The sequence below is a fragment of the Myotis daubentonii genome, chromosome 2, assembly GCF_963259705.1.
Source record: "Myotis daubentonii chromosome 2, mMyoDau2.1, whole genome shotgun sequence".
Taxonomy (NCBI): domain Eukaryota; kingdom Metazoa; phylum Chordata; class Mammalia; order Chiroptera; family Vespertilionidae; genus Myotis; species Myotis daubentonii.
Genome location: NC_081841.1, coordinates 110,059,927 through 110,074,611, shown reverse-complemented (window position 1 = coordinate 110,074,611; position 14,685 = coordinate 110,059,927). Strand labels below are relative to the sequence as shown.

Sequence of the window (14,685 nt, the reverse complement as noted above, 5' to 3'; positions counted from 1 at the left end):
ATCGATAAAGAAAATGTGGTCCATATGCACAATGGAATATGACACAGTTATAAAAAAGAATGAAATCTTGTTATTTAGGACAAAATGGATGGACCTGAAGAGTATTATGCTAAGTGAAATGTTAGAGAAAGACAAATACCATATGATCTCATTTATATGTGGAATCTAAAAAAAAAAAAAAAGTACCCTAAATAAATAAATAAAACAAAACAAAAAAAGACTCATAAATACAGCTGATAGTTGCCAAAGGGGTGGGGGTGGGGGTATGGGAATAAAAATAAATTAAAGTAAATTAACATAGGCAATGTATGTCCTAAACTGTCTAGGCGTGTTTTGAGACTCAAGGAATATACTTTTTAAAACTTCATGGTAATGCCAGGATAAAATGCTTGAACATCACCAGTTTGCTCTCAGAAACTACCAAAACTCAAAATTATTGAAGTGGAAAAAAAAGAGTTTTAAATAAATTGTGCAATGTCTATGCACACACGTGGGTATTACATAACATGTATAACACACATATACACACACATGACCTCCAGAGGGGCTTGTTAGCCAACACATCTTCTGAATCCATCTGTATTCCCCCACCCCACCACTGCATTGCTTTTTGGTGCAAGTGACCAAAAACTGGATCTACGTAAATTTGGCACATTTCAAGGTCAAATGATTCAGCAAACAGAATTTGACCTCAAACAATGTAACTTTGTCCATTCACCCATCCACACAAATGCCCACACACACACAATTTTCCTTGCTACAACTCCATAAATGTCTATCCCAGAAGGTTACCTGCTTCTCCATCTAATGCTTACAGAAAGAAAAGGCATCTAGATGTGTTTGTTCCTCCCCTTCCATCTCCCACCCCCTACTCACTCAACATATATGCAACAGCTGTAAGAGCAAGAAGAGCATGTTTTAAAATTCCATTGGTTCAAGTAGGCACATAATTTGAAGCAGCTCCAAAATGGACATCAAGTTAAAAAAAAATACGTTTTCAAAAGTCTATAATTATGTATTTACACAATTACAGATTATCAAGGAAATCATACAAGGTGTAGTGTTCATGAGAAGAAACAGAATAAAAACACCATAAACTGAAACCATTCATTTATCTACACAACAGAATCTAGTGGAGACAGGTTCCCCAACCTGGCACGTCCTTCAACACTGCCTGGGATATTCACAAGATAGATGGGAGGGTGGTTCAATCATGTTAAATTTTAACCAAGGTGCACATATTGGCACCAATTACATAGTGGTTGGGCTGTCTAAACATCTGTTGGTGAAAACTGGGACGACCCATTCCACAGTAGCTAAGGGCTGCCAAATGAAGGGCTCTAAGTCTCTTAGGCAAAGAACCAGATGCAAACCTATGAGCTCACTCTGCTGCCCAATAGAACAATGCCCACCAAAACCCTGAGCAATCTACTCTCCCAGAACACTTATTTACATAAATTGCATAAGTCAATATTTATTTATTTACAGACCATTACAGTTTATTGTATCCATTGCCAAAAGCAAAAAAACATTTTTCTCTTTTTTTAAAAAATAGGTACCAAAACAAAATAACTCCAAATGTAGACATTAAAGTAGCATTTTTCTAGGAATGCATGGAGCTTTTAGTCTTTTTCACAAATTGTTTTCTTTATTTTGGGCTAATTGCACCTCATGCTACTTTACTTTTGGTTATCACCTAAAATCAATTTTTTCAGTGCTAAATATTGTACCTATGACATCCTACAAACTTGATTCATTCCTGTGGTCAGATGTTTAATGTTTCTCAGTCAAAAATATTAAATGTTTTGGAAGAACTAAAGCCTGAATATGTGCACATTTTAACAGCAGCAAAGAGTTAAGTAATAAATAAGACTACTACATCTAGGGATTAAATACAGTTTCTCTTTAGAAAGTTAAAAAAGGGGGGGGGGAATAAATGAAGAGAACATTCTGACCTTTATCATAAATTAACAATCTTATATTGCTCCAGTCCCCAACCCCCCAAATATTTCTTAATTCCAAAGGTTAGACTTAATTTTTCCTTAATGCCTATATCAGCAGGAGGACTCTTCTGTGTGCTCCAGCTTGGACCTTAGAAGGGCCGCATATGTTCACGGCTATAAGTCATGGGCTTCTACTTCAAAACAGCTTTAACTCACCAGTGACATACCTTTATTTTTCATAGAGAATATGCATCACAGCAAAACAAAGTTGGAGTATTAAATTTTAAAATTAGCTACATAAATTCCAACACATTTTTTAACTGTCACTTTTAATTTCCCAACATAACTGACTAAAAACTATTCTCTATGGTATGAGAATTTGTTATAAACTCCTTTTTCTTAAATATTGCTTTAAGAATTTGGCTCTTTGCTCCTTAGATATAGTAAGGAATAGTCTCCCTTGCCCAAGGGCAAGTTCCAAAATTATTGCTACTAAATAAATATGTATTCTTAGGCTTTTCAGCATAAAATGTTATAAAAGCCTTGTAAAAGATATTCTATATAGTAACCTCCTCTTTAAAAAACTGAGCGCTTGTGAAGACCTTTTTAAAAGCAAAACAGTCAACAAATATAATACTTCCCCCTCATTGTCAATTATTAGTGAAGAGTTATTAGTTTCATTTGCAAGTTTTACTTGAAGGTCCTATTACCACGTATTATGACAGTTCACACCAAAATCAATTTTTCATTAAAAATGTTACAATGACCTCTATGGTACTTGTATAATTTCATATTTGATAACCAAATGTACAAATAAAAAGTTTACAAGAATGATCCTACTAATCTGGTTCAGGTGTCCCTTTAAAGAATAATCTGTGCTATGTAAGCTTTTTTTTTTCCTTTTTGAGAACTCTAAATCAGTACAATGTTTGATGTTCATCCTGTTGTTCTAGAGACCAACTAAAATGAAAGCATGGCTACTGCTTAGCTTTGGTACATTCTGCAATAGATTTAGACGAGTCGGCTATATACTGACCCTCATATTTTCCAACTGTGACATTACAAGGATGGCGTCAGTCACTTATGAGAGAGTAAATAGTACAGACACAGAATAAAAGTTTGAGACCCAGTTTATCTTTAATCCTCTGGGATAAGCTATGAAACAAGCATTCTGAAGAGTGAATACTCAGTGTCATGAATGATGTGCATAAGTTTACAATAATACGGGCACAAAAGAGATTGTCGCCTTCAGTACATTAAGGGTCATCAGAATTTCTCATATCCATGCAAAGTTATATTCATTTGCATGAATTCACCACAGGTTCATAGCAGACTTTCCCATTTAATGCTTACAGAGCCTAAGCTTCCAAAATGCCTATCTGGCCTGTACATATTTCATTAAAAATAAACTCTATATAATAAATAAATATATAAAATAAATAAAATGTTGCCTTTGGAATTTCTATAAATAAATTTAACTTTTTTTTTTTTTTTTTTTTTTTTTTTTTTTTTTTTTTACTAAGAGATCTTTGCTTTAAATTCACTGGGATGGCACCAGTGAGAATTAACTGAAAAGGTCTCTTAAGTAAGACTGCACCCTCCATGCCTTTGCAAATGCAGTGTACCCTTGAGCAGGCCACCAGCCAAGATCCCATGAGTCAAAGTGTGGCAGCTGTGCTGATACCAGCTGAAGGACAACTGATTGGACATGTGAAAGTGTGTCTATTCCCCAGCATGCATCAGGCCACCATCTTCTACTTTGCTCCTGTCTTTTTGATTTCCTGCTGCTCATCAACTCACACTCACACATACACACACTAACATACACACACCCTTGTCTCTTCTCACAATAAATCAAGTGGGCACAGGCAGGCCTCCCAGAGGACAGGCCTGTAAGTGCAACACAAAGTCAGCATGTCCCCATCCAAGCCTCCATCCTATGTTATACATGCGACAAAGTTTGGCAACAGTGGAGCAGATGTGATGACACAGCTAATCAATAAGAACCCACTGCACGGAACCTTTATAGTGGTTACTTTTTTAAGGGCTCAAGTGAAGAAATGGTCTTTGTCAACTTTGGCTGAGAATATCCTTATATAGTTCAGGTACTTTGTCAGGGTCCACTGGTCTTGGTAAAAAATGTGTGAATTTCTGGTGCCGTTTAGTCCTCGTTCCTTCTCTTGGGGTCCCATCTTTATTTAATGCAACATAGTATCGCCTTCCAGTGTCCACATGTTTATAGAGATTCGAAGAGTACGTATTATACCAGTTTTCTTCAAACTGTTCTCTGAATACACACTCTTGGGTTAGTTTTTCCTGTTTAAAAAGAAAAGGAAGCAAATGAGTATTTTTGCTAAATTAGCTACTTTCTGTATTTAAAACATTTTCATTTGCTACACACTATTAAGTCTGGCAAGAAAATGGTGCTTTTAACCCACTAAACCATTTTAACACATTTTGCCAAAACTGCTTTACTATATAAATTTAACACATTCTCATTTCTTATTCAGAATGATTAAAGCACAAAAGATTCAAAGTATTTTCTCATTAGACTTTTATGCCTACCAATTATTAGAATGAGTCAAATAGGCAAAGGACAACTAACAAGATAAGTTGTTCTCATTTTTACTACAGCAATTAGGGTGATGACCATCCCAGCAGAAGCCAAAGGTTCAGGTAACTGCTTCATCTTTTCTATATTTTTCATAAAGTACTTGCTACATAGGCCAACATGAGCAACATCACCAATGATGTCAGTCGTTGTCTAACCTTTGAACAGTGTTGTTTGCTTCTCCCTCCATAAATGTGGTTTTCAAACCTCAGTGTACACAAGAATCACCTCAGATGCTTTTTTAAAATGCAGATTTCCAACCCCAATCCTTTAAAATTCTGATCCAGCAAGTCTGGAAATACACATTTGTAACAGGCCCTTGGGGGGGATTCTGATGCAGACACTCCTCGATCTACATTTTAAGAAATAATGCTGTTGGTCATGACTAAAGTAAAAACACATATTCTAGCCCTCCTATTTCCCTGAGCTTCGATGGAAGAAGAACCTTTCCCCCCAACTTAAAAAGCCACATTCTCAGGCATGCAGCTACCAGGAGAAAAGCGGTACTACTTCCCACATTTATCAAGCAAAAAGGTCCCACCACCCCAAGAATCTTCAGCTGCCTGTTGTGGACTGGAGTCGTGACCAGAAACAACATGCACATTAAATCCCAGAACTGTGAACAATGCTCCAAGCACAACCTCAAACTGCTCACCTGACACCTGGAGAAAGGACGCAACAGACTGAATGGCCTCTCTGCTCTTCTCACTCAACTGAAACTTTTAAAATCAATCCCTTCCTAGATGGTACTTTTTAAAAATAAACACAAAAATGGCTTTTTAAAATCTCCTCCTTGCTCTTGCCCACCTGGCACCTTACATAAATAAGAAAACAAATAAATATATGCACACACACACACACACACACACAGTTAAAACAGCATAACAGATCAGGACATTTGATGTGTTTCCAATTCTGTCATTCAGACCCAGAAGACAGCAAACTATACATCACCAAAATACAGACGTCCTTTTCACATGCACACACCTGACAACACAACTTAGGACACTGAGTTCATAAGATATCAGCTGGGCAGAATCCATTCTCCCTGACTGCTGTGGAATAAATCAGGAGAGTGAAGAAGGGGAGAAAGGGAGGGAGTCTCACAAAATAAGTAGTCTAACAAAGGCCACCTTCTTGCCTTCTCTTCTTTAATTAATTGAAGGCTTAAAACCCACTCAAAAGCACACAAGGGCCTGCATTTCCTGACAGGTGCTCTTCCAGATGACCAGGAAGCATTGAGAAGGTCTGTAACTAAATGTTAACTTACTGGACACGTTTTTGCTAAGTGAATGGAAACAGGGGAAAACAGAAATTAACAACAATGCATCTGGCAAGGACAGAAGGGATGGGAAAACTGAACTGCTGATGCTGGTGTACGGGGGACAAATGAGTGGCAGGGAGTGAGAAGGGATCCATATTCCCCTCTGCAAAACCTTGCCCATTAGGGGTGCCAGCAGGAAAGGGCCCTGTGCCTCCTCTACATGTAAACTACAGGCACATTCTTCTGAGAGGCACCCACCTGCACCCTCTGCACTGGGTAGATGAGGCTAAATCTCTATTAAAACTGGCAAAATAAAAATTGTGTGTTAAAGACACTAAGAGTTATTTCAATCTTTCCTTCCAACTGTATAATAAATATTGTCCTCACAGACAAGATTATTCATGGCTAAAATGTCTGGTTTGGGTTTGCTGTGATTAAATTAAATTTTCTAAACAAAATTTGTTCACTTTTTCTTAACTTCATAAAATGGACCAAACTATGGGATTGTATAATGAGCCTTTAGTTCTACAAAGGATGTGAAAAGCTAACTGAAATTAAGCTTTCCTCTTCTCGGCAGGAAATCACATAACTTGACAGACTCTTCCTCCTCTTTCTGAAACATGAGTTGTACACTAGCTTGTACACACATCACACCTAGTTGTCTTGGGTGAAGAACACACACAAGTAAACTCAGTGGGAGACAGCTGGCATACACAATGGCTCTGGAGTCTGAGGCCCATGTGAACCCTGGTTTTGCCCCTTACTGGCCGTGGGCATTTATAACTACTTATTAACCTCCCAAATTTCAGGAGCCCCACCCTTAAAGCAGGTGAGGAATAAGAATCTCGAGAGACGACTGTCACAAATATGCACACAGAGAGCATTGCCTGGCACACAGAAAACCCTGCACAGACAGTGCTTAAGTTAACACCATAGTCTCTCAGATCTGGAACAGGTCTTAGAAGACAGCTGGTGCAACTTTTCCTGTCAAATATGCGTAAAGTGATCTGCCCCCATCTATGCAGCAGGATCTTGTAACAGTAATGAAGCCGCTAGAAGTCTTCAGGGTCCCTACTGGAAATGCAGGCCCTTCTGTTTCCCACTCGTCACTAAGCAGTGTGATGCCTCCAGACCCCCAAGTCAATCTGTCTTGGAAGCTTTCTGATGCTGCTCCTCCCCAAGGGCCAGGCACTGGAGCCTGTGCAGGAGACAGGCTGGGGTAAAGCCACTCTTACCTAAGGCTCAGACATGCTTCCTTCCTTCTCTACCTAAAAAATGTAACTTTTTAAAAACACCATTTTAAAGGAGGAACGGGAACAGATAAAAAAACCGATTATGAACAAAATTCTACAGATAGATACATCACAGTCTAACAATGAAACACATTTATTTTCCAAATTTAAGAAAAAATTCTTATTTTACACTAGTGGCCCGGTGCACGAAATTCCTGTATGGGAGGGGGGTCCTCAGCCCGGTCTGCACCCTCTCCAATCTGGGACCCCTCAGGGGATGTCCGACTGCCGGTTTAGGCCCGATCCCGCAGTCGGATATCCCTCTTGCAATCCGGGACCGCGGGCTCCTAACCGTTCACCTGCCTGCCTGCCTGATCACTCCCAACTGTCCCCCCTTCCAGCCTGATCAACCCCAACTGTCCCCCTTGCCGGCCTGATTGTCCCGCCTTCCAGCCTAATTGCCCCCACGTGGCCCCCCTGCCAGCCTGCTCGCCCCCAACTGGCCCCCACCCCTGCCGGCCTGCTCACCCCCAACTGCCCACCACCACTAGCCTGCTCGCCCCCAACTGCCCTCTCCTGCCGGCCTGATCGCCCCTAACCACCTCTGCCTTGGCCCCACCACCATGGCTTTGTCCAGAAGGATGTCCGGAAGGTCTCCTGGTCTAATTAGCATATTACTCTTTTATTAGTATAGATGTTTTGGGTTTTGGTGTTTTGGTGGTTGTTGTTTTGTTTTAGTTAAAAAAAAAAAAAACTTTAAAAAGTTGAATGAGCTAACAAATTGAATGTGCCTTTTCACTGCTCAGTGAACACTAGTATTTCCCCTTGCAGACTATTTTAGCATCATTTATACACACATAATGTAACTATCTAGCAACCCAGGTAATAGTTCATTTAAAGCAGTATAATCTAAGGCCAGCATTTGTTGTGATGGTTAAGTGTTCAGTTGTCTCATACATGGGAGGGCTGTAACTTCCCTTAACAACTTAAATGTGGTTGTGCAGACATTACATTGCAAAACCACTGGGACCTTTCAGCTCTTGCAATTATTACAGTTGGTATAATGCCACTCAGATAAGCTTATTTTTAATGATCATTTAAAATTAAAGACACTTTAACTTTTCTGTACCATGTATGTGCTTTTAAATAATTTCTTCCTCTTATTGGGGACTATGTTAATATGTGATTTTTTTTACACAGACCTATAAAAGTAACAAGATTTACAGAATTAATCTCTTTATCCTCACATTTCAGTACTTAGTAATAAAGTATTTGAGGTGAATATATTTATGTTATGGATTTGTACTCCAAAATGACTTTTCTAAGTTAAAAATAAGCAAATGAATGCAAATTGGGACAGTGACAAATTTATTAACCTGCATTCTTATAAATACATGCAAAGGAGAAAAAAGTTTCTGCCTTCAAATAAACTATACACTTTAGAATTATAGAAGTCAGATGTTTGAAAGCCAGCACATGTTCCCAATATAGACAATTTACGTAGTATTCCACTATTAAGTGGTCAATTCTTATTTTATTGTACTTCCATGTTTTAATTATTTAACTATAGCTGTTTATGGCATAACTGTCTTTGAAATGTTGGATTGTATCACTAGGCTTGGGTGAAGAATGTGAATTTAATTCAAAATTCTTCTAAAACCCATACTTTGGCCCTAGCCAGTTTTGCTCAGTGGGTAGAGCATCAGCCTGCAGACTGAAGGGTACTGGGTTCGATCCCAGTCTGATATCTTGGTTGCAGGCTCCTCCCTGGCCTGGACCCTGGCCAAGGCATGTGCAGGAGGCAACCAATTAATGTGTTTCTTTCACATCGATGTTTCTCTCTGTCTATACTCTCTCATTCACTCTCCCTAAAATCAATGGAAAAAATATCCTCAGGAAAGGATTAAATAAATAAATAAAAACCAAGCTTTTGGAACAAAATCCAGTGAATGTTAGCAACTATGGAAACCTCTTTTCCTTTTATATCACCAAACTCTAAGCAGTGGGGAAAAACCAAAATTAAAATTTCAAAACTTTTACCAATCTTATTAAAAACGAAGTATGAGATAATAATGTGAAAATTATAGTACACTTCAGATAATGTTTAGAGACATAATAAGACATAAACTCATATATACAATCATTTAAAATACTAGACAACTGAAAATGTAGAATCAACATAGGCTTTACTATGTCCAATTCATATCTATAGCCATTTTTTTAAAAATCAGAATTTTTCAAAATTCAAAACTCATTTGTTTTCTTTGAAAATGAATAACTTTATCATGCTGCTATTTTAAAATGTGGTTTCCATGTTTACATAAACATGTAAATAAATATAGATGGTGTAGCTTTAAATACACTATCAAAATGGTCACTTTTATCCAACTGAAGGTCACTTTTATCAATTACTTGCATGAATATGAGGTGGGTGATGTACAGAAACTGACAGACTGTAGAGTTCCCAAATAATTTGTAAATTAATTATTTGATGCAATAACTAGCTCCCATATCTGCTGTTTATTAGTCATGGTATTTAAATGTCCCAGAACCACAATTTCCCATTATCTGTGTAGTCTTCCTCACTAATAATCTGGCAGTAATGTCCTAATGGGAGTTGTTGCAGGGATTAAGGTGGTTAAATATAATGACCATTAATAAGAAGCCAAGTCTGTTAATTCTTGGAGAGAATTGGCAGACAGCACTATTTCTTGTTTTATTAGAAGTTCTGATTCAGATCTGACCACTTTGTGCCTTCAGTATGGCTCACCTTAAGCTCCTCTTTTCAAAATCACTTTAAAATATCCCTTATTCTAGATGGACCTTCTTTCAGATCTATGATCCTGACCATCAGGATTGCCACTAGAATTGTGGGAACAATTGAATCAGTTGTGTCTGGTCAATGTAAACAACAAGAAGCAAGTAGGTAAATTTTTTTTCATTTTTGCCTCATCAAAATATACAGAAAGATAAGAATTCCTATTGTCTCCACTCCTCCCCTACAAAACCAAACCAAACAAAATAACAACAATTTAAAAAATAATAAATTTTTAAAAGCCAGAAAAATACCTTCCTTCCAGAAGCTGCTGACTCAGGTATATGGGAATTTAAGGTTGGGCACAGTTTGAATCCAACGGCACCTGCAGATATCTCTGATGCTATACACACACCACCTTTGTGGCACCATCAATGACGCCAAGGACAGACCTGCCACACTGCCACAAGACAAGCTAGACAACATAGGGGCCTTCCTAAGAAGCTACCTATAGACATGGACACTTATTTAGCAAATCATATTAGGTCATAAACTTTCTATACATTTTCAGAGATACTGTCCCATGTGAAAAGAAAACCTAGCTGAGAGTATAACAGAACTCAAATCTGAGAAGACCAATATTCACTTTAAGAAGTGTTTTGGGAAAAACTATGTCTTTTGAGATTCCAAAATGGTGGTAGAGTGAGTGGAAGCTACACGGTCACTCTCCCAGGACCAAACTAGAAATACAACTAAAATACAGAAAAGCCATCCTGAAAAATCAACTGAAGAGCAGCTGGAGAGAACCCTGATAACCAAGGACAGAAAGTGGAGACCGCATAGAGATTGGTAAGAAGTGCAGAGGCTCAAAAGGGATGGTTGGGCCCTACAGAGAACAGCTGAGGGGATATCTAAGCTATCGGAGCTGTTCCCAATGAGAACTCTGGGGACTAAACCCCAAGTGGGACTCCCCAGCCCAGAACTGAGAAAGGTGCTCAGAAAATATCTGGCTGTGAAAAGCAGCAGGGTTGCTGTCTACCAGGGAGAAACAGCTGGAAATGTAGGCACCTTCTTAAAGGGCCAAAACACAAAATTTTGTGTACAGCCACCCACCTTGGGCTCCAGCAGAGTGAGGGCGGAGTGGACTGGAGCTGTGTGAACAGAAGCCAGGTTTGGGGGATCAAGGGTTGGAGCTTAGAGGGCAGCCACCACAGATTCCTGCGCTGAGTCATTCCTTTACAATGCAGAGGACATCTTCCTCAGGTGAACCTTTGCTTGCTATACTGACACATTTTTGCCTGGGGAAGGCAGTTACCCCACCCTGCTGGAAGATGTCTCACCCCACCCTGTGGTCGATAGCCTGAGGCTAATCAAAACTGAGTGTCAATGGTACTGGAGGCAGAGACGGTCTCTGGAGACTTTGAGTCTTTGCCTGATCTAATCCAGGGTGCGGGGCTAGGAAAGGGAGACCCTGGAGCACATCTTCATCCTTTACAAAGGCACTAAGCCCAAGCAGAGGGAGCAAAAAGCTGTGGATTGCTGATAGCTCCAAACAGGGTACTCAGGGCCACTCATAAATAGTGTCTGACATTGTCCTGCACTAGAGATTGGGAGTCATAGCAGATCGACCTAATAGACACAAACCCAAGCAGGCAGCCAAAATGAAGTGACAAAAAACCAAGCCCCAAATGAAAGAATGAGAGAATTCTCCAGAAGAAGAGCTAAATGAAGAGGAGATAAAGAAATCTATTAGACGTAGAGTTCAGAATAATGACGTCAAAGAAATTCAACAGCATGTGAAAAGATATAATAAATATGAAAAATGATCTGGCAATAATAAAGAACACAGTGGAAGGAATACACAGCAGCTTAGGGCAGCGGTTCTCAACCTGTGGGTCGTGACCCCTTGGGGGGTGGAACAACCCTTTCACAGGGGTCGCCTAAGACCATTGGAAAACACATATATAATTACATATTATTTTTGTGACTAATCTCTATGCTTTAATTATGTTCAATTTGTAACAATGAAAATACATCCTGCATATCAGATATTCACATTATGATTCATAACAGTAGCAAAATTACAGTTATGAAGTAGCAATAAAAATAATTTTATGGTTGGGGGTCACCACAACATGAGGAACTGTATTAAAGGGTCGCGCCATTAGGAAGGTTGAGAACCACTGGCTTAGGGGAAGCTGAGAATTGGATCAGTGAATTAGAAGATAGGGCAGAAAATATCATACAATCAGAAAGCCAAAAAGAAAAAACAATTAAAAAACAGCAGGATACGCCGAAACCAGTTTGGCTCAGTGGATAGAGCGTCAGCCTGCAGACTGAAAGGTCCCAGGTTCGATTCCGGTCAAGGGCATGTACCAGGGTTGCGGGCACATCCCCAGTAGGAGATGTGCAGGAGGCAGCTGATCGATGTTTCTCTCTCATCAATGTTTCTAACTCTCTCTCTCCCTTCCTCTCTGTAAAAAATCAATAAAATATATTAAAAAAAAAAAACAGCAGGATAGCTTAAGGGAGCTATGGGACAACATGAAATGTAACAATATTCTCATAATAGAGGTGTCAGAGGTGAAGAAAGTGACCAAGAAGTAGAGAATGTGTTTGAAAAAATAATGGCAAAAAATTCCCTAACCTGGTGAAGGAAAAAGTCACACAAGTTCAGGAAGAACAGAAAGTCCTAAGCAAAAAGAACCCACACAGGCCCACACCCAGACTCATAATTAAAATGCCAAAAATTAAAGACAAAGAGAGAATCTTAAAGGCAGCAGAAGAAAAGCAATTTGTTACCTACAAAGGAACTCCTATAAGGCTGTCAGCTGATTTCTCATCAGAAACTCTATAGGCCGAAAAGGAATGGCATGAACTATTCAAGATAATGAAAAGCAAGGACCTGAAACAAAGATTACAATATCCAACAAGGCTACCATACAAAATAGATGGTAAAATAGTTTACCAGAAAAAAAAACAACCTAAAGAAGTTTATCACCATCAAACCAGCACTGCAAGAAATGCTAAAGGAACTGCTGTAATGAGAAGAAACATAGGCATAAAGAATTAAAAATGACAATAAATAACCTATCAATAACAACCTTAAATGTAAAAGGATTAAATGCTCCAATCAAAAGACATAGGGTAGCTAAATGGATACAAAAACATGACCCAACTATATGCTGTCTAAAAGAGACCCACTTCAGAATAAAATACTCATACAGGATGAAAGTGAAGGGATAGAAAAAATGTTCCATGTAAATGGAAATGAAAAAAAAAAAGCTGGTGCATCAATACTCATATCTGACAAAATAGACTTCAAACTGAAGGCAATCACAAGAGACAACAAAGGTCACTACATAATTCTAAAGGGACCAATACAAAATAATGATAAAACCCTGGTAAGTATATATTCACCCAATATGGGAGCACTGAAATATATTTGTAAAAATACTTCTGGAGGACTTTAAGGGAGAGATTGACAACAATACAGTCATAGTAGGGGACTTTAACACCCCCACTGACTTCACTGGATAGATCTTCAAGACAAAAAATTACCAAGGAAACAGTGATTCTAAATGACACACTGGATCAGATGGATTTAATAGACATTTATAGAACATTTCACCCCAAAGCTGCAGCATATACATTCTTCTCACGTGCACCTGGGTCATTCTCAAAGACAGACCACATGTTAGGACACAAAACAAGTCTCTACAAGTTCAAGAAGATTTAAATCATATCAAGCATTTTCAGAAATCACAACATAATGAAATTAGAAATCAACTACAATAAAAACACTCAAAACATTCAAACAAATGGAGGCTAAATAGCATGTTATTAAACAACTAGAGGCCTGGTGCATGAAAATTCATGCACTTGGGGGGATCCCTCAGCCTGGCCTATGCCTTCTTGCAGTCCAGGAGCCCTCAGGGGATGTCTGACTAACAGGGGGCCAGCCTAAGCCACAGTGTGGCCTCCCTCTGCGGGAGGCAACCAGGCAGGCCTATCAGGGGAGTGTCAGCCAGGCCTGCCCCGCCCCCTCCCCCCCAATCGCCCCTCTGCCGCTGAGGGTCGCCGCCACCCTCCAATCGCCATCCCTCCCTCTACCCTCTGGCACATGCCTTGGCTGGCCTGGTGCTGCCTGCTTGTCAGTCACGCCCCACACCGACCGGTCGTTCCACCATTCAGTCGATTTTCATATTACACTTTTATTATATAGGATAAATGGGTTATCAATGAGATCAAGAAAGAAATAAAAAACTTCCTGGAAACAAATTAAAATGAACAGACAACAACCTAAAATCTATGGGATAGCAAAAACAGTCCTGAGAGGAAAGTTCATAGTACTAAAGGTCTAACTGGAAAAAAAAAATTGTTAATAAACTATTTAACCCAACAACTTAAACAATTACAAGAGAACAACAAGAAAAGCCCAGAGTAAGTAGAAGGGAGGACATAATAAAGATTAGAGAAGAAATAAATGACATAGAGGCTAAAAAAAATACAAAATAAATCAGTGAAACCAAGAGCTGGTGCTTTGAAAAGATAAACAGCCATAGCCAGTTTCGCTCAGTGGATAGAGTGCCGGCCTGTGGGCTGAAAGGTCCCAGGTTCGATTCCGGTCAAGGGCATGTACCTTGGTTGAGGGCACATCTCCAGTAGGGAGTGTGCAGGAGGCAGCTGATTGATGTTTCTCTCTCATCGATGTTTCTAACTATCTCTCTCCCTTCCTCTCTGTAAAAAAAATCAAAAAATATTTTTAAAAAAAGAGATTAAAAAAGAAAAGAAAAGATAAACAAGATTGATTAATCGTTATCCTGACTCATCAAGAAGCAAAGAGAGAGGACCCAAATTAAAAAAATCAGAAACAAAAG

General features: G+C 39.1%; 1 protein-coding gene across 1 annotated transcript in view; it reads right to left on the bottom strand.

The window, feature by feature from the left end:
- Positions 1 to 1,458: 1,458 nt before the first annotated feature.
- Positions 1,459 to 14,685, bottom strand: part of FGF9 (fibroblast growth factor 9) — a 63,461-nt gene continuing 50,234 nt past the window's right edge. Inside the window, exon 3 of the mRNA XM_059684231.1 lies at positions 1,459 to 4,259. Within this exon, the coding sequence (XP_059540214.1) occupies positions 4,014 to 4,259 (246 nt within the window). The 3' untranslated portion in view covers positions 1,459 to 4,013. The remainder of the gene's footprint in view (positions 4,260 to 14,685) is intronic.